General features: G+C 42.5%; 1 protein-coding gene across 1 annotated transcript in view; it reads right to left on the bottom strand.

Moving 5' to 3' along the window:
- The window catches only part of RELN (reelin), a 581586-nt gene that overhangs the window by 165990 nt on the left and 392730 nt on the right, over positions 1-22866 (bottom strand). The window contains exons 13-20 of the mRNA XM_062213575.1: positions 19992-20104; positions 18483-18691; positions 17343-17471; positions 16286-16395; positions 12820-12886; positions 7808-8041; positions 6987-7148; positions 822-1058 (exon numbers count right to left, since the gene is read on the bottom strand). Of these exons, the coding sequence (XP_062069559.1) occupies positions 822-1058; positions 6987-7148; positions 7808-8041; positions 12820-12886; positions 16286-16395; positions 17343-17471; positions 18483-18691; positions 19992-20104 (1261 nt within the window). The remainder of the gene's footprint in view (positions 1-821; positions 1059-6986; positions 7149-7807; positions 8042-12819; positions 12887-16285; positions 16396-17342; positions 17472-18482; positions 18692-19991; positions 20105-22866) is intronic.

A 22866-nucleotide genomic window follows, 5' to 3' on the forward strand; every position in this document is an offset into this window, starting at 1 on the left:
GATTAAAAAGGAGATCTTGGGGCCAGTGCTGTGGCGCGGCAGGTTAACACCCTGGCCTGAAGTGCCGGCATCCCATATGGGCACCAGTTCTAGTCCCAGTTGCTCCACTTCCAATCCAGCTCTCTGCTATGGCCTGGGAAAGCAGTAGAAGATGGCTCAAGTCCTTGGACTCTGCACCCATGTGGGAGACCCAGAAGAAGCTCCTGGCTCCTGGCTTCTGATCGGCGCAGCTCTGGCTGTTGCGGCCAATTGGGGAGTGAACCATCGGATGGAAAACCTCTCTCTCTCTCTCTCTCTCTCTCTCTCTCTCTGCCTCTCCTCTCTCTGTGTAAATATGGCTTTCAAATAAATAAATAAATCCTTTTAAAAAAGGAGATCTTAGTTCATAAGTTAGGAATGAAAAACAATGTCTTGAACTTTATGTAAGATGACATGAAAACAGAACTACTTGGAGGAAATTTTATTAAAACAGTCACTAGAGTGATTTCAAATTTCATACGATCACTGTGGCCTTCACTAACTGTGCTAACTACTAACACTTTTTGAAAAAGGTTTTTATCTGCCCCTGTAGGAAACCAAAACTTTAGGTTAATCAGTATGGTGAAATTTTATATTTCTTTAAAATCTGTGAGCATTTTATTCTCTGCCTGCCTTCCCAAGGCATCTAACATGTCAACAGAACATCAGCTTCTCAGATGGTTCACGTTCAGCAAACACCCAACAAGAAATGACTAATTGCTGAATGGGGCAGAAGACAGTCCTCATGGCCCAAACGCCAGTGTAAACTGTAACAGCAGTGACAACTACAATGAAATCCTTACCAGAGGGTCCAATCGTGGCCACAGTATGGCTGAACGTTTCCAAGGTAGAATCCCAGAGACTGCGTGACCTCTACGAGGTTGGCGAAGTCAAGACTGATGCTGTTGAAGAGCACAGATGTCATGATTATCTCATCAATGGCCCACACATCTTCTCCTTGAGAAGAATGATACGGCTGCCACCATCTGAACTGGATTCCAAACTGTCTTGCATCATCTGGCAGTTCTACGGAGATTATTCTAAAAAATAAATAAAAGTTCAGATTATTTTAAACAGATATTTTAAATATTTTAAAACACAGATATTAATAGTAAAATAGTTTTCCTTAAAGGATAATAGTTTTTAAAAATTATATCAGAAACATTCTTTTGAGATTTCCAATTTCCTGTCTGATCCCAACAAAGTCTTCCAAATAGATTACAAAATGTAGCTTTGCTTTCACTGATCTGCCCGCAAAAAAGCTAAGCTGATAGAATCCAGTTGTCCAAATGACAGGATGCATCACAGTGTGGGAGGGACGGAGGGTAGCTTGTTACATATATTTTGGCTCTGTGCTGGTTGGAACCATGGCACTGCCTCATTCCCATGAGTTTAGCATAGTGCACACAGGTCACTTGCTGTGTCATGGCAGCTATGACAACAAACCTGTATCTGACAAATGGGGGAGAAAATTAAGAATAATATCTAATTTCCAGGAGCAATTATTGTACACAGCAGCAGGCACCATATATTAATTGCCACTGCAATGACATCTACTTGAAAGCTCCATAAATCATGGTGCCATGCTGCTCACATCCACACACAAGGTGAGATGGGAAACAAATGGTAAATGCAACATTTGTCTCCATCAACGTACAATTAAACACCTTAAACACCGGAAGAGGCGCCTGCATGAACTGCACACTGAAGGGACTGAGTTTTCTTTTCCTGAGTGAGCAAAGAAAAACTTTCTAAGCCAAAAGACTAGCTGTATAACTGATACATAAATCTAAAAACTTCAATTTCCAAGGATGGATTTACTAAGAAATAAGATCGATTTTCATACCTCCACTGAGTAAAGAAACATGTAAAACTATATCTTGGAAGTGTAATTTCTCACCCATCAAAAGGTTTTAAAATACTACTATTTTTCCTTTAAATAATTTGTACATGAAAATGTGGGTAGAATGGGTGACCAGACCCATATTATGGTGGTTACATCTGCTGCCCATGTTGTATGTAGCTAAAATTCTCCAAAGGTTACAGAGTTGTTCTGTTTTTTGTTTTTGTTTTGTTTTTTTTTTTACAAAAGATTTATTTATCTATTTGAATGGCAGAATTACAGAGTTGGGGGGAGGGAGGGAGGGAGGGAGAAAGGGAGGGAGAATCTCCTACTCGCTGGTTCACTCCTCAAATGGCCGCAACAACCAGGGCTGGACCAGGCTGAAGCCAGGAGCCAGGAGCTTCCTCCGGGTCTCCCACATGGGTGCAGGGGCCCAAGGACTTGGGCCATCTTCTGCTGCTTTCCCAGGTGCATTAGCAGGGAGCTGGATCAGAAGTGGAGCAACTGGGACTTGAACTGGTGCCCAAAGGTATGACTGCAGGTGGGGGCTTTACCCACTAATCCACAGCACTGGCCTCTTCCTTTTGTTTTCTAATCTTGAAAAAGCTTTAAAAGGCAAACCTCTGCCTTCAGTTAATGGTGTCCAAAAAGTGAATGGACATGGTTAAACTTCCAGGTCCCTCAGTTTAGGGATGGGCTAAATGGCTGGAATCATCACTTACGAAAGTGTCTTGAACTTGATGGTGCTTAAGTTGAGAAATAAGGTTTATATTTTTATTATTATTTTAAATTTCATTTTCAATATACTTTTTAAAAGTCCACTCATACTATTTGTATACCTTTGCTAAAGATGGGAATCCAGAGACAGAGGAAGGTTAAACCTCCTCTGTGAGGTTAAACAGGTTCTGAGTGACAAAGCCAGGATTGGCATCTAGAGAGTTCTAGAACCTTCCTTGTAATTTACACATCATACTCTGGATTGGGTGGGAGTTTCTGCTGATTTCACTGCTCTTCACAGACCACAGTGGCTGGTTTAAAGAGCTCTGGGTAGAGTTTGAATGGGATCTTGCTATTCCTCCATGAGAACCCAGAGAATTGGGTTAACTTTCCGTCTCAGTTTTCCTTCAGTGGGTAGGTATTAAGCTCATGGATTTCTTTTTAAAAATGCTTTATAATGATATGTGCTAGGGAACTGGGTGACCTGATAGACACAAAGAGGAGATCAAGTATAATAATCAGACACAAAAATAGGGGTGGATGTTCCACATAGCAATAAAGACACCACCAGGACACCCGCATTAGAGTGCCTGGGTCCCACTCCAGCTCTGCTTCCAATTCTAGAGTCCTGCTAACATGTGCCCCAGGAGGCAGCAGGTGCAAGGCCAAGTTACTGAATTGCTGCCGCCCACATGGGGGACCCAGGCTGAGTTCTCAGCTCCTGTGTTGCATGTATCTGGGGGAGAGAACGAGAGAACTAGGATATGGAATATATCTCTACCCTCCACTCAAAATGAAAATAAATATTTATAAAAAATACATAACTTCTTTATGTCAATATAATTAAACATGAATCTTAATGAAGAATGGGATGAGATGGGAGAGGGAGTAGGAGGTGGGACGGGAGTGGGCATGGGAGGGGGTATGGGGGGAACCACTAAATTCCTAAAGCTGTACCTAAAAAATTTGTATTTATTCAATAAAAGCTTTCTAAAAAAAGGACATAAAATAAACTAGGTTTAGAGTTCATAATAATTTTAAAATAAAAAGTTATATAATTAAGAAAAACTGCCAGAATAATTTTAGCTTCACCACTTATATAAAATTTGGCATTAATAAAAGTTCAAATTAGTTCACAGGGCATTCTAGTCAGTTTGAAATAAAAAGGCTTGGGCATATTACCATACTTTAAATTTTATAAGTAACAATAGAGTAACACATAAGTAATTTTATAAGTAACACGTAGAGTTCTTTGATTTACTGAATGAATCATAGACAAAGCAAACAATCTGAAATTGTCTAGCAGTAATAGAGGGTAGCCAAACTAGCATATCTAATTTATGGATCACACATAGTTTTTGAACAATCATGGCATAAAGAAACAAAATTTAATTCTAAGCCATCACAGGCAGCAATTGATACGAAAGGAAATGCAGCAAATGGGTAAAGGCATCAAGATATATTTAACTCTCCTATGAAGAACCTGCATGACTTGTATTATTTATCATATAAAATGTAATTTAGGATCTAGGATATATCAAACTCTACTTCTGCCATGTCATCTGTTACTATTATTTATAAGAGTTAGAGGGAGGGAGGAAGGGCTTCTCTCTATAGGAAATGAAAATATTTTTGCTACACTGCCACGTAACCCTCTTTACAAAATCTCTACTGCGATCCTAATCTTTCAAGCTATGCACATCCCTAATACTGCAAAGCCACCTCAGTTCTACTTAGAAGAAAAATGTTGCTGTCAAATGGCAGGCAAGATTAAACACACTTTTGCAATAGCACATTAAATGTGTAATTATTTTTCATATCAACAAAGATTAATTAAACTTCAAGATACAGATTGATGACTGAATTTTTCAGCTGTCCATCCTTGTTGGAAAAAAAAATAAATGAGTTTTGGACCAAGTAAGCTTAGGACGGTGATATTTTCTTCTTGCCCTTATCATTAACATCTTGAGTTTTGCTTCATTTCTTTTAATATTTACTAAGTAGAGTCTGTGAAATGGCTCTTTAGGACTTCTGTGTCTCCACTGAATGAGAAGTTGATTTTTTAGCCCTCCTTTTAAAAATTATTTATTTGAGAGGCAGAGAGAGAGAGAGAGAGAGAGAGATACCACAATTGAACCTATTGGTGGGGTTCACTCTTGAAAGAAACCCAACAGCCTGTGCTGGATCTGGCTTCCAATCCAGGTCTCCCATGTGGGTGGCAGAAACCCAATCACTTGAGCATCAGCACTACCTCCCAGGGTCTACATTAGCAGGAAGCTGGAGTCAGAATCCAGAGTCGGGTATCAAACTGAGGCACTGTGACATGGGATACAGGTGTCTTAACCAGCTGCTTCACCGTTAGGCCAAATGCCAGCTCCCAACCTTACATTTTTACCTGCACAGGGTAAACAGCTGTGCTGTGTATTACATCTTGTATTTACACGTCATAACAGTTGTTCACCATCATTTCTGTTACATGCTAGAATGTTCTTAATGAAAATTAAAGTTCTTATTTATCTATAAATACTTAAATATAGGGGCAGTGGTAGGTAAAACTGTAAAATATCTCAGGGCTGGAGTTGTGGCACAGCAGGTAAAACAGCTGCTTTGCAACGCTGGCATCCCATAATGGAGTGCTGGTTTGAGTCCTGGCTGCTCCGCTGATGTGCCTGGGAGAGCCCAAGGACCGGGACCCCTGCCACCCATGTGGCCCAGCCATGGCCACTGCAGCCATTTAGGAGTGACCTAGCAGATGGAAGAGCGATGTGTGCATATGTGTGTGTGTATGTGCGTGCGTGTCACTCGGCCTTTCAAATAAACAAGTAACTAAAGTAAATCCTGTAAAAAAATTTCAGACTCTGTGAAGAGCACTATCAGTAAGGCTCCTCCTCCTTGAGCCCTGTCTTTCTCGCCTCCCGATGATTCCAATGAACACCCAGGAAGGAAAGTGGTGTTCCTGCTTTGCACATGACTGGGGTGTAAGCTCCCTCCTCCAGTGAAGTTTCCCATCCTCCTCGTGCCTCATGCTTTCCACAGGAATGTCAGCACCTCCAGGAGGGGGGAGGGTGATCGGACACGTCTGAAATCACATCACTAATGTGGCTACTCCTCTGACTTGGTGGAAGGATCGCCCTGACAGGTGTTGAGAATAGAACATGAGGGCCGGTGCCGTGGCTCACTTGGTTAATCCTCCGCCTGCGGTGCCGGCATCCAATATGGGTGCCAGGTTCTAGTCCCGGCTGCTCCTCTTCTAGTCCAGCTCTCTGCTGTGGCCCAGGAGGGCAGTGGAGGATGGCCCAAGTGCTTGGGCCCTGCACCCGCATGGGAGACCAGGAGGAGGAAGCACCTGGCTCCTGGCTTCGGATCAGCACAGCACCGGCCGTGGCGGCCATTTGGGGGGGCGGGGTGAACCAATGGAAGGAAGACCTTTCTCTCTGTCTCTCTCTCTCTCATTGTCTATAACTCTACCTGTCAAATAAAAAAAAAGCAGAATAGGAAATGAAATGCATAAGCTATAGGAAAACAGAAGTGGCCTGGAGGAAGAACTGCAAATATCTCCTCGTGCTCCACACTGGCCAGAAACTCTGCACCTGAAAAATCTCTCTGGGCTCTTTATATAATTATAGCACGTGTGAGTTTTAAAAACATACTGCTTATCAGATTTTATCAGTTATCATATAATTAACTGTAACATACTGTAATATATTGCTAAAAATTTTTTAACAGTATTTATGATTTATTGTTATACTGAAATCCAGGGGCTGGCGCTGTAACATAGCAAGTAAAACCCAGCCTGCAGTGCTGGCATCCCACTTGGGTGCTGGTTCGAGTCCCAGATGCTCCATTTCTGATCCAGCTCTCTGTTATGGCCTTGGAAAGAGAAAAATCAGTAGAAAACTGCCCAAGTTCTTGGGCCCCTGCACCTGTGTGGGAGACCTAGAAGAAGCTCCTGGCTCCTGGCTCCAGCTCTGGCTGTTGCAGCCATTTGGGGAGTGAACCAGTAGATAGATGACCTCTCTGTCTGTCTGTCTCTCTCTCTCTCTCTCTCTCTCTGCCTCTCTGTAACTCTGCCTTTCAAATAAAGACATTTTTTTAAAGAAATCCTATCTAGCCATTTCCATCATAGTTGAATAAGGAAAATGTTAACTCTTTTCTCTTCCTTAATTATCAAAGCAGTTCCTTTAGCTGCACGTTTCAAAATATGCAAATAAATTTCTTCCAATTACCAGAAATCAGTGGGACAAATGGACTGCAAGAACATGGACTGCTAGTTTTTCATTGCAAGACACATTAATCTCTGTCTTCTCATCTTTCAATGGAAAAATACCTGGGATCTTACACCGCTTGGAATGATTTCCCCAGGGAGGAGACATCACTCTCTCATTTTCCCAAATGCTTCCCAACATACCTGGGCTCATGATAGTTGAGATAGGAGTAGTGCTCCAGCAGTTTCCAGGTGATCCCGTTATCATACGAATAGTGCAGGAGAACCCCTTCTCCAGGCTGGTCCGGGGCTTTGCACGTGCTCAGGACAGACTTGCTCCCCAGTCTCAGTGTGAACTGGAGAAACCTGGACACAAATCATCCATCATTAACATATGTGTGTAGGCACTTCTGATCATAATGTTCATTTTGGCTTTTAAATAATTTCAAGCCAATTTGAATGAACTTGCCCAAGGTGGTGTGTTTCCACGTGAGATGTAGGGGCAGATGTAGATGAAGTAGGTGTGCATATTTTGTAACAGACATATCGGTAAAAATATAACTGCTCTTACACTTACTACATTACACTACACTATAATATTTGTGTACTATATTTTTGTGTACCTACGCTTACAGTGCCAATCACTCCTTTACTGCATTATTTATAAGGCACTGGGGGCAGGGAAGATGTAGGGTAACTCTAATCAGCCTCTGCAAGCTGTCAAATAAATAAAGCCACATAAATCATTAACCAGCCCTTGGCTTAAGAACACAGTTCCGATGCTAACATCTCCTATTCTGAAAAAATAAACAAACAAACCTAGTCCATCATTAGTATCTCAGAGTCATTGGTGAGCCTTCTGAGTTATTACAAACCAGAGGAAATTAACCCCAAATAAACCATAAGCTTCCCCCATCCTAGTTAAAAACTGGCACATCTCCAGCAGTGAAAAGGAAACACATAAAAATTAAAAACACATCTAAATCCAACACTCACGTCTGTTTGTGTTCTGTGCCTTCACGTACCTGGACTGTGAGCTGTCAAGGAAAGATGTGATGAGCTGACGCCTCCCGTCTTTGTTGAAAACCAGGGCCTTCCCACTGGCCAGGACGCCGCACCCAAAGCTGACTTCAGCACCACGGATAGAGTAAAAGTTATGGTAGGAGGACAGTCTGGAACTTCCAAAGCTTTCGGAAATAAACATTGGGAATGTCTGCGATGCCATCTCACACGCTGGGCCCGAAAATCCAGGGTCACACCTGAAGGGAACGAGATGGAAATAAAGCCCTTTCAGAGATTCGGAATCTGCTCTGGGGAGGAGCAAGAACAGAGGCCAGGATTCCAGGATTTGCCTGAATGGTGAAGGAGGCTCGTTAGCCATTGGAGAGCATCCAATGAGAAGACTTGATAATGGGCAGTTGACTGTAAATATCCCCGAAGACTGGAGTCTATGCAGCTCTGCTGTGGACAGCTTACAACTGAGGCAGCAATTCAGTGCCCATCTTCAACCAATGGCAACAGTTGATCTGAAATGCATCTATGTGTGCATTTCCAACTTAAAAACTTGGTAAAACTTATGTCATATGCATACATAATGGATTCACAATGATTCTTAGTAAATTAAAAGTAACAACAAACATTTAATTCTTTCAATAAGAAATCTAGAATACAGTTTCTTTAAGATCACATGTAGGGGCTGGCATTGTGGCACAGTGGGTAAAGCCACTGCCTGAGATGCTGGCGTTACATATGGGCACACCAGTTCATATCCTGGTAGCCCCATGTCTGATCTGGCTCCCTGCTAAGGGCCTGGGAAAAGCAAGGAAAGATGGTCCAAGTGCCTGGGCTCCTGTCAATCATGTGGGAGACCTAGATGAAGCTCCTGTTCCTGGCTTTGGTCTGGCCCAGTGTTGGCTGTGGAGAGCTGGTGAGTGAGCCAGCAGATGGAAAATTCTTTCTCTTTCTCTCTCTCTCCCTCCCAGTCTCCCTTCCTCTTCGTAACCCTGCCTTTCAAATAAATAAAAAATCTTTTAAAAATGTTTAATTTTATTTATTTATTTAAAAGGCAGATTGAGAGAGAAAGAGAGAAAGAGAGAAAGAGAGAAAGAGAGAGAGAGAGAGAGAGAGAGAGAGAGAGAGAGAGAGAGAGAGAAAGTCTTTTATTTCCTGGTTAACTCCCCAAATGGGCTACAATGGCTGGGACGATCTGAAGCCAGGAGCTGGGAGCTTCTTCCAAGTCTCACACATGGCTGCAGGGGCCCAAGGACTCTGGGCATCTTCACTGCTTTCCCAGGCCATAGCTGAGAGCTGGATCAGAAGTGGAGCAGCCAGGACTCAAACATCCCATATGGGATGCCAGCACTGAAGGCAGTGGCTTTATCCACTACATCAGAGCTCCTGCCCCCAAATAAATAAATCTTTAAAATTAAAAAGTGAACACATAAAATTATAAGCTAGAAATCATTTTAAATATTTCCAAACTATTTGAAGATAAATCTGTATTTCAAACGTAAATTGGCACAATAAAGGGAATGCATATACGATTGAGCTAGACAGAAGTCCTCAGTAGAACTGCATTGCCTCTCAATGAGCTCCTCAATTAGTGCTTCAAGAAAACACTGGAACCTTGCCCACGTGGCCACCTGCTTTTCCTCTACATGAGAATGCGCTGTATTGATGTTGGGTCATTAGAATCTAGATAGCTCTCTCTGAGGCTGCCACCAATGGGAAAACCTCACCACAGATGAATCAATAGCTGAATAGCAGAAAACTTCTGATATTTGAAGGAGTTCACCCCTCAGGAATTAGTTACGGATTCTCTTATCTGTACCACACTATTCCTTTCTCACTGTACTTACAATGTTGCCCAGTGTAAAATCAGATTGGCTTTGTGGAGCAGCAGGTGAAGCTGCCGCCTGTGATGCTGGCACCCCCTAGGGGGGCCGGTTCAAGTCTTGGCTGCTCCACTTCTGGTCCAGCTCCTGGCTAATGCACTTGGGAAGGTGGCAGAGGATGGCTCAACTGCTTGAGCCCCTACGTCCATGTGGGAGACCCAGATGGAGTTTAGGATCCTGGCAGGAAATTGGGGAGTGAACCAGCAGGTGGAGAACCTCTCTTTCACTCTGTCTCTCTCCCTCTCTCTGTAACGCTGCCTTTCAAATAAGTGAATGAATCTTCTGAAAAAAAAATCTTTAAAAACCATAAAATAAGATCAGTGTCATTTGTGGGGTAGGAAATTCTCCCATAAGCTTTTAATACTTTGTGAAGTTTTAAGCAAGCATTTGATGTAAAGCAGGTGCACAGTTGAAGTAGCGTTATGGAATGACTCAGCCATCTCACTCAAACAGGTCTATGCTGGCCTCCCAGAGGGGTCTGCAGAAGGCATGGTGGTGCTTAAATTAAATGCCAAACTTCATGTGCAATGGACTTCCTGGGGGAGAAGGTCCAGTGTCTATTCAATTATCAAAGAAGGACTCTAGGTTCATGAAGCTTGAGAGCTATCTTGGCATCTTAAATGGCATTAGGGAAAGGAGAAGGAAAGGAAATCAGTATTTACTGGACATGTAAATGAGCCTCAAACAATTACCTTCTTCCACATGTTGTCCCGTGGATTCAGTCAGACTCTGGAGAGCCAAGGCATTTCCGGAAAAAAGCCCAGCTAAGTTAGACACATTTCAAAGTCCGGAAGTTGACTGCAGCTTACCGTGGACACAAACTGGAATTAGTGTTCCCCAACAAGACTCCGTGTTGTCGGAGTGCCTTTCAGGGTATATTAAATGAGCCTTCCTAGGACCAGTGACTGGGAGGAAGTGCTGATCCCTGAGAGATGATTCATGGTTTGATTTGGTCCCATGTACTGTTTTTGAAAGTCTGCTCTTAATAACAAGCTACGCCATTGGGATAGAATGCAATTAATGATTGCACTATTATGTTTAACCAGGCCTGTACACAGGCAAGACAGTATTAGGCAGCAACAGAGGGTAGGGTCTTGGCAGCAAATAATCGCAATAATGAAGTTAGCAAGGAGGAGAGAAAGACGAAACTGCAGAGGCCCCAAATTCAAGGACCTTCTTAAAGAAAGTAAAAGGTATTGAATATAAACTTTCCTCTGCAAGTTTGCTGGTGCTCAACAGGGAGCATACTCCTGGAAAAGCAGGTAGTGGTCCAATATTTAGCCCAGACACAAATGAACAAAGCCAATGTGTATTACAGCAAACGTCGTCAGAAGGAGGAGAGTAACCGCAGCTCCAACTGGGGAAGCCTTCTATAAAATCCAGAAGGAGAAAAAAGACTATGGCTGCTCAGGGTAACAGGTGGCACCAGAAAAGAACTATCCATCATGGGTATCACAGATGCTGCTTTAAATAAAAGGATTTAACGCCAAGGATTTAATGCCACAGAAAATGGAGGAGGAAGTACATCCATTGTGATTACTGATAGTTCTTTTACAAACAGCACCTCCTATTTTCCTTAATAAAAGTCGTTGTCCTTTTAGTTAGAATGCTTTCCAAACTTTCCAGGACAACCTCAGGAACTGTGAAAAGGGCTAGTTTTCTTGTGTTAATTTAATTTGAAATGCACTAAACAGGAGGATGGCTTGGTTATGGACAATGAATGAAGATAAGCACTCCAGGAAAACACCAGCCAATGTTTCATAGATCTAAGACGTTAATGTTTTTGGGTTGGAGTTGGTAGTGCTATTAAAAAGCAAAGGGGTGCATATTCAATCTTGAAATATAAACGGAAACTTCTCAGTTCTCAGAATTTATGACACATCTGCATTGTGCAGAATGATCTTTGCTAATCAGGTTCATTGAAATGCAGTTAAAAAGTTAACCTGCCACTTCATTTTGACACACTTGCGATTTCTAAGTGACTAGGATTAAAGCCATTCATGAGTTCTTTATTCATTAATTAATTAGCTAGTTGATTAATTACTCCCTTTGTTTTGAGGATAAAAAGAGATCAAATAGATGATTCACTGTTGAAAACTTGCCTGTGTTTTCAGGAATTCCCAAGATACTTCATAATTAAATTTTAATGTGGGAATGACATAATAAAAGTAAATAACTATTCTTGGTACAGACATGACACAATGTACCAGTGGCAATTGGGTGTTACACTATCAATACATAAATTCAGGCTTCATATTCAATGTCATTGTCCTGTTGTTTGAAAGACTCAAATGATTTCTTGTTTTGTGTGTGTGTGTGTGTGTTTTTGACAGGCAGAGTGGACAGTCAGAGACAGAGACAGAAAGGTCTTTCTTTGCCGTTGGTTCACCCTCCAATGGCCACCGCGGCCGGCGCGCTGCGGCCGGCGCACCGTGCTGATCCGAAGGCAGGAGCCAGGTGCTTCTTCCTGGTCTCCCATGGGGTGCAGGGCCCAAAGACTTGGGCCATCCTCCACTGCACTCCCTGGCCACAGCAGAGAGCTGGCCTGGAAGAGGGGCAACCGGGACAGGATCGGTGCCCCAACCGGGGGTAGAACCCGATGTGCCGGCACCGCAAGGCAGAGGATTAGCCTATTGAGCCGCGGCGCTGGCCTCAAATGATTTCTACAAATAAAGAATATTGGGAATTTATATTTAAAGATGATGAGTTTTCTCATCACATTTGCTAAGTCTGATCCAGTCTAGTTTCTTTTGACAATGGTTCTGTGGGGTCAATTTTGATTTTTTTTATGGTCATGTATAAAGCACGCTAGTGATTAAAACATGGTTCCTGAGCATTAGGGCAAATTTATGGACAGGAATGTAAGTGAAGACAGGCAAGGAATTCAAAGTTGCTCACAAATTTACAAGAGGAATATAGTATTGGTTCACAATTAAACCTAACATAAAGTTTACTTGTTAGCATTTAGTCATAAAATACGTTTAAATTATACTTAAATTCCACATGAAGTATTTTATTGTTGGTCTTATAACAACTCCCGAAGCCTGTAAACAGGTATCAAAACCAGCTGAAATGACGGTGGCTTCAGTATTCGGAATACACTCCGGACGGGCAAGGCACACAGACGCAGTTCAAATGCTCACCTGCAGCCGTGCCGCGTGCACTGTCCTCTGCCAGAGCAGAACTTGAGACACGATGGGCCAATGTAGACTGCGAGGGAAGCAGACAGCATGTAAGAGATGGCAGCGTAATTGGAGAAACAGAGGACACCATCAGTACAATCTGGGGCAGCAACGCCCAGGGAACACTGCCCATGGCTTGTACGCTGTGTCCAGGAAGCCAGGGCGACATGCAGAGGGCTGTGTGATGAAGCACGCTCTCAGTTACAAGTCTGCTGCGGCTGTTGCCTTTCAAGTATTTCATATGAAAGAGGGGAGGTGTGCTCTACCCGTTTTCCTTCATGGGGTCTGTTCTGCCAGAACAATTTCAGATTAATGCTTCTGTCTTGAACATTCTACAGTGCTTACATTCTTTAGGCAGATGTAAAGAATTTACAAGGATTAATTTTTTGCCATTTCACTTTCCATATACTTTCCATACTTAGCTGGGGAAACCTAGAGCATCACAGATGATTGGCAGGTGTCACTGTAAACACTGATCTATCCTCGCTGGCAATGGAGAGTTAATAACTTGTTGAACACACAGTTTTCTCCACGATGCAGCAGCTATTTCCCCCTTAATGCTGGTCTTAACCGGCAATGTGATGCTACAAACCTCAGATCTAATCTTTGGAATACTGAGACATGGGCTGTTGATTGCAGGATGGTAGATTCTGAGACAGTCATACGTCAATGCATTTACCAATATTAAGTCTTTTGATAACCAGCACAATCAATAACATAACAATAATATGGAGGCAGTTAAAAAATATTCTGAGGAATGGATTGAAGATGCAATGATCCCCCAAACATTCAATTTCAGGCATAAATTTATCATTCAATATCATTTTCTTCTTTGTCCTGTAATCATGTCAAAATATTTAAAAAGAAATATTTTAAAAATAAACCTTCTTGGCCGGCGCTGCGGCTCACTTGGCTAATCCTCCACCTGCGGCGCCGGCACCCCAGGTTCTAGTCCCAGTTGGGGCACCGGATTCTGTCCCAGTTGCCCCTCTTCCAGGCCAGCTCTCTGCTATGGCCCAGGAGTGCAGTGGAGGATGGCCCAAGTGCTTGGGCCCTGCACCTGCATGGGAGACCAGGAGAAGCACATGGCTCCTGGCTTCGGATCGGTGCAGTGCGCTGGCCGCAGCGGCCATTGGGGGGGTGAACCAACAGAAGGAAGACCTCTCTCTCTCTCTCTCTCTCACTGTCTATAACTCTGTCTCTCTCTCTCTCACTGTCTAACTCTGCCTGGCAAAAAATAAAAAATAAAAAAATAAAAAAATAAACCTTCTTGTGGCCTGTGTTTCTAAAAACCTGTAACCCCTATAGCTGAGAAACAGGTATTCTGACGTGGAAGGCAGGTGCCTTAACCACCAGGTGAAGTGTTCGCCCCTCAGGGATCCTCTTCTTAAACATGAGATTAAAACACGTGGGTACTTCAAAAAGTTCATGGAAAAACAGAATTTGACTCTGGTGCAAAAATTTTGAAAGACAGTTTTTTTTTCATCCTGCAATTTTCCCTCTTGAAGACTTCTCATATTCCTTGGAGGAAAGAGTGAAAACAACATTGCATGCCTGGTCTGGCTCTCGATGGTTTCAACAGCATCACCTGCTCTCCTCCTGCCCTAGTGCTTTGAGGGGCTCCACAGTGCACCACATCAAGGACCGGGACGGGTTCATGGCTGCAGCATGACCTGTCCCAGGTCTGCCAGGGCTCTCCTGCAACTGCAGGGTCCCTCTGGGGTCGACTGTAGTGTGCCCACATCATGGGCACATTTAATTCAAATGATCTTATCAGTGTTAAACTTGTGTTAGTTAAAACAGATTAGTTGATAAGTAATGTCAGATACTAATGTTGCAATATATGATAGGGAGAGACATGTCTGTCGTATTCAACTTTTCCAAAGTCTGTGAAAAGGCAGGAAAGGTGATTTTTTTCCATTTATCATGGAAATCTCAATTAATTTTGTTGTTGTATAGAAACACTTATTAAATTTTAAGGCAAGGCAAGAAAAATAGTTTTTATATGTTTCTGACTCATTTCTATCCTTCCTTGATAATTTTTCTAGACTGTGGCAGGTACACATATGCATATAAAAATGCACTTATTTTAAGTGAACCACTTGGTGAATGTTCAACCACGACAATGATATAACCAACACCAAAAACTCCCATCACTCCCATTCCGGTCACTACCTAGCATATCCCCTGGTTAACCTTGGCTTGACTTCTATTACCAGATCAGTTTTGCCTGTTTTTGTAATCACATACACGGACTCATAAAGTATTCATATTTATTCTTGTAAGGTATGTTTGTGGGTAGATATGTCACACTTCACTTCCTCATTTATCTCTTGATGGCTAATTGTGAGGCATCCAGTTTTTCGACTGGTAAAAATAGTGTTGCCCTAGTACATTGTTTTGGAAAACATATCTATGAATGAGCAAGGATATGTATCTGGAAGAGGAATGGCTGGGCCCTATACATATAGATATGCTTGGTTTTAATAAGTATCCTGAAATTCTTTTTTCAGTTGATTTTTTTCAAATTTAAATTCTTACTGGATCTAAATGAGATGATTCTTTGTTCTATAATCTCCCAATTAGTATTTTCTTTATGTTGCATTTTATATATTCTAGTTCATATATCATGTTAACACCTTAAGAATTTAATATTAATTTTATTGTGACTAATGAAGTTAGCACCCATATGGGATGCCAGCATTGCAGGCAGAGGCTTAGCCTTCTACTCCACAGTACTACCTCAGTGCCAAAATTTTATATTTTAAAATAAATTTATGGAGTGATTCTCGGTGCACACAACAGGTAAATATCACATAGTACCCCATAATTTGAATGATTAATAAAATATCAATTAAAATAAAAATAAAACTGTATAATTAAAAAAACAATGCCAAACATTGTCAATAACTGAAAAATGAAAGATAAGAGACTATTTCTATGTTTATCCAAATTTCTCTTTATACTATTTTCTGAAAAGGAGGTAGAAGTTTCACAAGTGTTTTGGAGATAATGCTTCCTTGTGCAGGGTGTCTGTATCTAAAAGATAAGCTGTCCAGATGTTGGGTGGTCTTATTTTAATACGTGCAGGATGGTTAGTATTTATGTTAATTTTGTATAGAACATTCAAAGAAAATGTTAGGATATCCCTTGTCATCAGCTGTGAACTGGAGTTTCAGAGCTTCATGCATTTTTAAATTGTGTATGTTGAACCATCTCAGCATCTAATATTGCTGATGCCACTGCCTTTTTGTGTGATTGCTCATCCCTGGGCTTCTAGCTGAATGCAAAGAAGGAAGAGAAGAAAGGGTGTTTAACGAATCGCAAGACCATGACTTGGAAATGTGATTAAGTCTGTGCTTATGAACAAAAGCCCGGGAAGAGTCTACATCAATGGCATGTGATGATGACAGGCATAAACACCAACCATTATCAATTGCCCACATGTTTCCAAGGATCGGTCCCGTTTGTCTCCAGCGAATCCTGGTGTCCCGAGTCAGTGCAGCATTAGGGAAGGGAATGGTTATTCGGTTCCACCTGTGATAAATCAAATACAAAAGCAGTGTCATCGCTGAAGTCTCATGCTTTGGATTTATTTTACATGTTTTTGATGTCCTAGTTTCTGTGTTCTTGGAATAGCATGGAAGTTTGTCAATAAATTCTTTAAATTCACCTGTGGAGTTTTGTTTGTGTGTAGTTTGAAAGCAGACATACAACTAGTAAAAACATCCATATCATGCTATAGTGCCTAATGGATTTGTTCTTAATAGCAAGTGATGTTGGCTTTGTTGTTAGATACTATTTTTAGAGCTTTTTACATCAATACTCGGGCCTTGGTTATTATCTCACACTAAGTTTCTGGGCAGTGATGAAGTGCTGAGTATCATCAGTTACTTCTTTGCAGAGAAACCAAGAAAGAAAATAATCCCCAATCATTTCACCAGGCTTGGAAATCCATATATGATTTCTATCATGTGTATTCTATAAAGTAGCAGGTATTTCACATCACCATAGTGGCTCACAAAGGGTTTTATTATTGTCCTCAACTGATGTGGAAAGCAGTGGGAAGTTGGAGAGAGTAAATATTAATACACAAACAGTAGATGGCAGAATGAGGAGTAGGATCCAGGTGCAATTTTAAAACTTAACCTTCCTCCACGTCTCCATACTACATCTTATCACAAGTCAGTATGCTGACACTGAGCATTTCGGCATTGACCCCAGAATCACCCTATAGAGTTCAAGTGTCTGTAATTGGAAACGTTAAGTCAAGCACATAAAGGATGCATGTTCTTACACACTGTGACCTTGCATCAGTCACCAACGGTATTGGGTGTGGGTGTGTGTTGTGTAAGACACACTCTCAAAGAGAAGTCATGCTCCTTACCTCCTGTGCTCAAAACGCTAGTGTCAGGGTGATTCACTGATTTTCATCCCGTAACGTGGATTCGTGCCTTCCCCCAGGGCAGAGAGAGTTTACGCACCCACTGTAGTTTTCCGAGGAGTAGACAGTGCTGTGAGGAAGGTGAGGCCCGGCGCAGATCTCAGGCAAGCACTCCGTGTGGAGGAGGGACCAGGAACGCCCGTGGTTGGTGGAGAACTCCAGGCTGACACTGTTGACACCAGAGCCAGCAGGTCAAAAAGGGGAGAAGGAAACAAAGAAAACGGAATTTACATCTGCAGAACTAGTGGAAAGTGCTTTCAAGATGCTGGTCCCGGGGCCCCGGCTGTGGCATAGTGGGTAAGGCTGCTGCCAGCAGTGCCGGCAGCCCATATGGGCACCGGTTCGAGTCCCAGCTGCTCCTCTTCCAATACAGCTCTCTGTTATGGCCTGGGAAAACAGTAGAAGATGGCCCAAGTCCTTGAGCCCCTGCACCCATGTGGGAGACTTGGAAGAAGCTCCTGGCTTCGGATTGGTGCAGCTCCGGCCATTGCGGCCATCTGGGGAGTGAACCAGCAGATGGAAGACCTCTCTCTTTCTCTCTCTGCCTTTGCCTCTCTGTAATTCTGCCTTTCAAACAAATAAATAAAATTAAAACCAAAATGCTGGTCCCTAACTGAGTCTGTTCCTTCACAGAAGCCTGGCCAGCCCTCAGAGGGTGGGCAGTTACATGTCTGCTATACACACAAGCTCAGTTTCGAAGACAACGCAGGGTCACTTGCGGCTGTGTTCTGGAATCTGATGGATGGCAAGGCAATTACCACGTTGCATGCTGGCACTCCATCCTCTGATGGAATTCTTAGAGAGCAGGCAAAGCACCACTTGGGCCAGTGACAGCTCTTGAAGTGCTAATTGATTTCTGTGCCTCTTATTGTGGGGGAGGGAGGGTGTCAGTAGTGGCCTGAGGTCACTTAGTGTTTTTCTCCTCTCTTAGCAATCTGTTGTAATGGAAGGCAGCCACAGCACGTGCAAACGCCTCCACCTCCAGTACGTAACGTGAAGTCCCACTTAAACTCTGTTCCATCCTATCCTGTATATTAATTGAAGAACTTTTCTTTTGTGGAGAAAACATTTTATTTAATATTTTATTTAAAATCCAGCTGAAAAGCTATGGAGAGCCTGCCTCTGACTTAATAGACAAGTTCTTAATTACTTTAGCACACACCCAAATCAAGCCTCCTACCTGTTCCCAGGCTGATGCGTTCCACATCCCAGATTAATGGAAAACTGCATCATGTGAGACATTGTGGTAGGGAGAACGGGCAAGACGTGGAAAAAGTCTACGGCCCAGACATTCCGATTATGGCCTTGATGGCTCTTCTGCCTGAGACAAAATTTGGTGGCAGGAGTCTGCAGCTCAGGATTGATGACCACGGAAACCAAAGACGGAACCTTTGAAACAAAGAAACCAAATCACTCATAAGGGCAGACAATGGGAATTCTCCTGGATTCTCTCTGGTCATTGCCATATAGATGGCCGCCCTTTATTAAGCAGCAGGCAGCGTGCTTTCTGTTCCATAGTTATTTCACCTAGAAGATGCTGCTCTCAAGGAGCGTCTGTTACTCCGACTCAGAATTCTTCCTTCGCACCCAAGTGGAGGGAGCCCTCTGGTGTGATGAACCAGGCTCCCTCTGCTTCCGGTTTACTCTGGTGTGAGGTTTGTAAAAGGTTTTTGAGTAGGTGTATCCATTTTTTTTCTACATTAGCACTTAACAAAATCAAGTTGGCATTTATACATTATCACCAGTATTTTTTAAAGAGGATATGTATAGCATTAATGATTTCCTCACCTAGTTCTGAATATAGGACTCGAAGCAGAAGCAGCCAGAACCAATGATTGAATGCATGATAAGCTGCATAACTGATTTGGTCAGAGGCACGCAGGTGACTGGAGCAGGTGTAACCCTCCCTGGGCTTATGAAATCCAAAATGGTGGTACTTGGGTTATACTTGCATGTGGAGCATGTTGGGTACCTTCTCTGGTTGTTCTGCATTCTAACCCTGATGTTTATCTCCTGTCTTCCTAACTCAGAACTGAGATGCTAGGTGTTGGCTGTTTTTATACTCTTTCCTAAATGATGCACCTCAATGATGTGTGCATGTGAACTAAGCATAGATAAGTGTACTACAATAGAAGAGAATTTTATACCTCATGACAAACATCTCACATAATTTTGAAGATGTTTGCAAATAACCAGAGACAACGCCCATCCTGTATCCAAAGTGCAAAGGAAGAAGTTGAACCTCATTAGCTCTAATTAGCAAACTGGAAAGCAAAGACAGTAATAATCTGCATGTTTGCACTGTCTTCTACTCCCAGAGACCTCAAAATGCTGGATAAATATGCCCTGTGCTTGATGGCAGATCTGTGAGGCTGTGTAATTGGAGGCACTTTTTGAGCTTTCATGTAGACAAGAGTACAAGAGTTTTCAGTTCAGCCTTGCTGTTTCTGATGGCCTATAATTCAATGTTTCTGATAAAACCCAATACTTCACTTGTATCAGAAAAAAAAAAAAACAAAAAAAAACGAATGAATGTTACAATGTCCATGTCACTTTTAAAGAAACCTAACAACCTGTTGGGCTGCCAGAGATCCACCATCTACACTGGGCAAGGTCTTGAAGGTTTGCTCTCTGCATGGTCTAGGGAGGTCTGAGTTGGGCCGTCTGGCACACAGACAGGCAGGCGTACCTTGTAAGAGGAATAGGAAAGTGTGTCCAGGGCGATGTGCTCTTTTCTTCCTTCAGTCTTGGCGTACAGGATGACATCATTTTCATGAGAGTCTCCAGGGTCACAAAGCCCTCCTGCATCAAGCATAAAATTTCGGTTCTAGTACCAACGTGCATCCACAAACATATCAAATGCAGCATTAAATTCTCGAATAAAAAATAGGTAATTCTTGCTACTGTTGGATTCTATCAACCGTTTGTTTAAGCTGCATTTTAAAACATGGTGAGTACATTTATACAATATTAATACTAAAATGTGTGTTTTTAAACACATAAGTCCCCCAGGGGGTGGATTCATATAATATTAACACCAAACTCTGTGTTTAAAACATCCCTGTAAGTCACCAAGCTGAGTACATTCATGGACTATTAACATTCGGGTTTTAAATGGTGACATGTTGGGGCTGGCGTCGTGGCTCACTTGGTTAATCTTCCGCCTGTGGTGCCGGCATCCAATATGGGTTCTAGTCCCGGCTGCTCCTCTTCCAGTCCAGCTCTCTACTGTGGCCCGGGAAGGCAGTGGAGGATGGCCCAAGTGCTTGGGCACCTGAACCCGCGTGGGAGACCAGGAGGAAGCACTTGGCTCTGGCTTCAGATTGGCACAGCCGTAGCAGCCATTTGGGAGGTGAACCAATGGAAGGAAGACCTTTCTCTCTGTCTCTCTCTCTCACTGTCTAACTCTATCTGTCAAATAAAAAAAAAATGGTTACATGTCCAGTTGGGAAGCTCTCCCATTCACCATGATCCTTTGTAACATCAACAACTGCAGCTGTAGTTGTGTGGGTCTATGCAGGTATTTCCTGGAAAATAGTCTATCCTTATTGCTCAGGTAGTATCACAATCACTCTTGTTATTAAAAAAAAAAAAAATCCCTGCAGGTAGCTCTGAAATCAACTGCCATTGGTGTCAATTTTGTCTGCTAATACCCTATGGGTGGAGCAAGGTAACCCCAATGCTCCAGAGGAAGGCTACCCTCTGAGAGTGGAGCTAGTAAAACCAACAATGACATTTGATATTCGCTCTCTGCATAAAAATGTAAACCAAGGAAGGACCCAATGTGGCCAACGTGTGGCTGAAACAAGCTGGGTCATTTGGTGTGATCTTGGGAGGAAATGAGTGGTAAGTGATGTCAGCTAGGAAAGTTAGACCCTCACCAGGACAGGAAAGACCATGGTAAGAGAAGGAATATCCGGCAAAGAATGAGGATGTCAGACAGCAAGACTTTTGACAGTACAGCCAGACACAGAGGAACGGAGGGGTTCTTAATTGTTATATTGTATGGCAAGAAATGTCCTGTGGTGAACAAGGACACATCTGGCTAAAAATGACTGATTGATAGGTATGAGGGCATTTCAAAACAGTCATGGTAAAAATGAAAAATGAATTAAAAGATAAAACTATTTTGGTATAAAAAGTTTTTGAAACCTACGCACTTTTTTCATAATACACATTTTCACGAACTTTTGGAAGATCTTTTGTATCTATTCTGATTCCACAAACAGGGACTATTCCCTAGTGCTTCTCAGCAGTTAAAACTTGCATAAATGAGAATTCTGACTTTCCTGTATGCCTCCCCTGAGCTTAGAGCATGAACAAATCCCCAAAACCTCACCTCTGAGGTCATTAAGAAAACTAATTTTGGGGCCAGCATTGTGGTGTAGTGGGTAGAGCTATCATCTGCAGTGCCAGCATCCCACATGGGTGCCAGTTCGTGTCCCAGCTGCTCCACTTCTGATCCACATCCCTGCTAATGTGCCTGGGAAAGCAGCAGAAGATGGCCCAAGTGTTTGGCCACTGCCAACCATGTGGGAGACCCAGATGGGGCTCCTGGCTTTGGACTGGCCAAGCTGCACCTATTGTGGCCATTTGAGGAGTGAACCAACAGATGGAAGATCTGTGTTTCTCCCCCTCTCTCTGTAACTCCAGCTTTCAAATAAATAAACAAATCTTTAAAGAAAAAAGAAAACTGATTTTCTGAATCTATAAACTTGAGATCTGCCGCGTTGATTATAGTGATCCCATTAAGGTCCACTATGAGAACCATCCTGGTTGGTCAGCTGCCTTATTCATAAGATGACCTTATTTCATCTTCCTGAATGCAACAATTTTCAATGAACTAAATTAATACAAATAGCAGATGATTTGCAATCGGCTTTGGAAATATGTTACTGGAGTTATGTCTTACAAATATTCTTAATTTCCCCTAGGTTAATTCAAAAATTATTTGACATATCTGAGCATACACCAGTGGAAGCAATCCAAGAACTTGGCTCAATGTCAGGGGCACTGGTGCCTGGCTGAACACTAAACTCCTTTAACACAAACTGAAAAGAACTGGAGAATTCTGGGAGGAAGTCTGTTACTACAGCATGTCGCCAAGCAGAAAAGGAGCAGTGTCAGCATAGATCCTCACTCTACTGGGTACACTCTTAGAGCAGCTGAGGGGACTTATGGGAAAGCAGTAGGTTACACAGTAGAGTCATGGGAAATTAGCCTCCACATCTAGTCTGAAAGTTTTGGGGAGTACATCGAACATTTCAGCTCATGAGCCATTGACTTCATAGTTGAGTCACCCATGAGAAAATCTGCTCAATAAGATAGCTTATTCCCAAGGAACTTTGTGATTTTTCAGTTTTTAAAAGAAAGTATTTCTGTATTTATTTGAAAGAGAGAGAGAGAGGCAGGGAGAGAGAGGGAGAGAGGTCTCATCAACTGGTTCACTTCCCAAATGCCTACAATGGCTGGAGGACAAAGCTTGGAGCCAGGAACTTAACTAAATTCTTCTACACTGGGGGCAGGGTCCCAACTACTTGAGCCATCACCTACTGCCTCCCAAG

Source organism: Lepus europaeus, chromosome 1, assembly GCF_033115175.1.
Source record: "Lepus europaeus isolate LE1 chromosome 1, mLepTim1.pri, whole genome shotgun sequence".
Classification (NCBI taxonomy): Eukaryota; Metazoa; Chordata; class Mammalia; order Lagomorpha; family Leporidae; genus Lepus; species Lepus europaeus.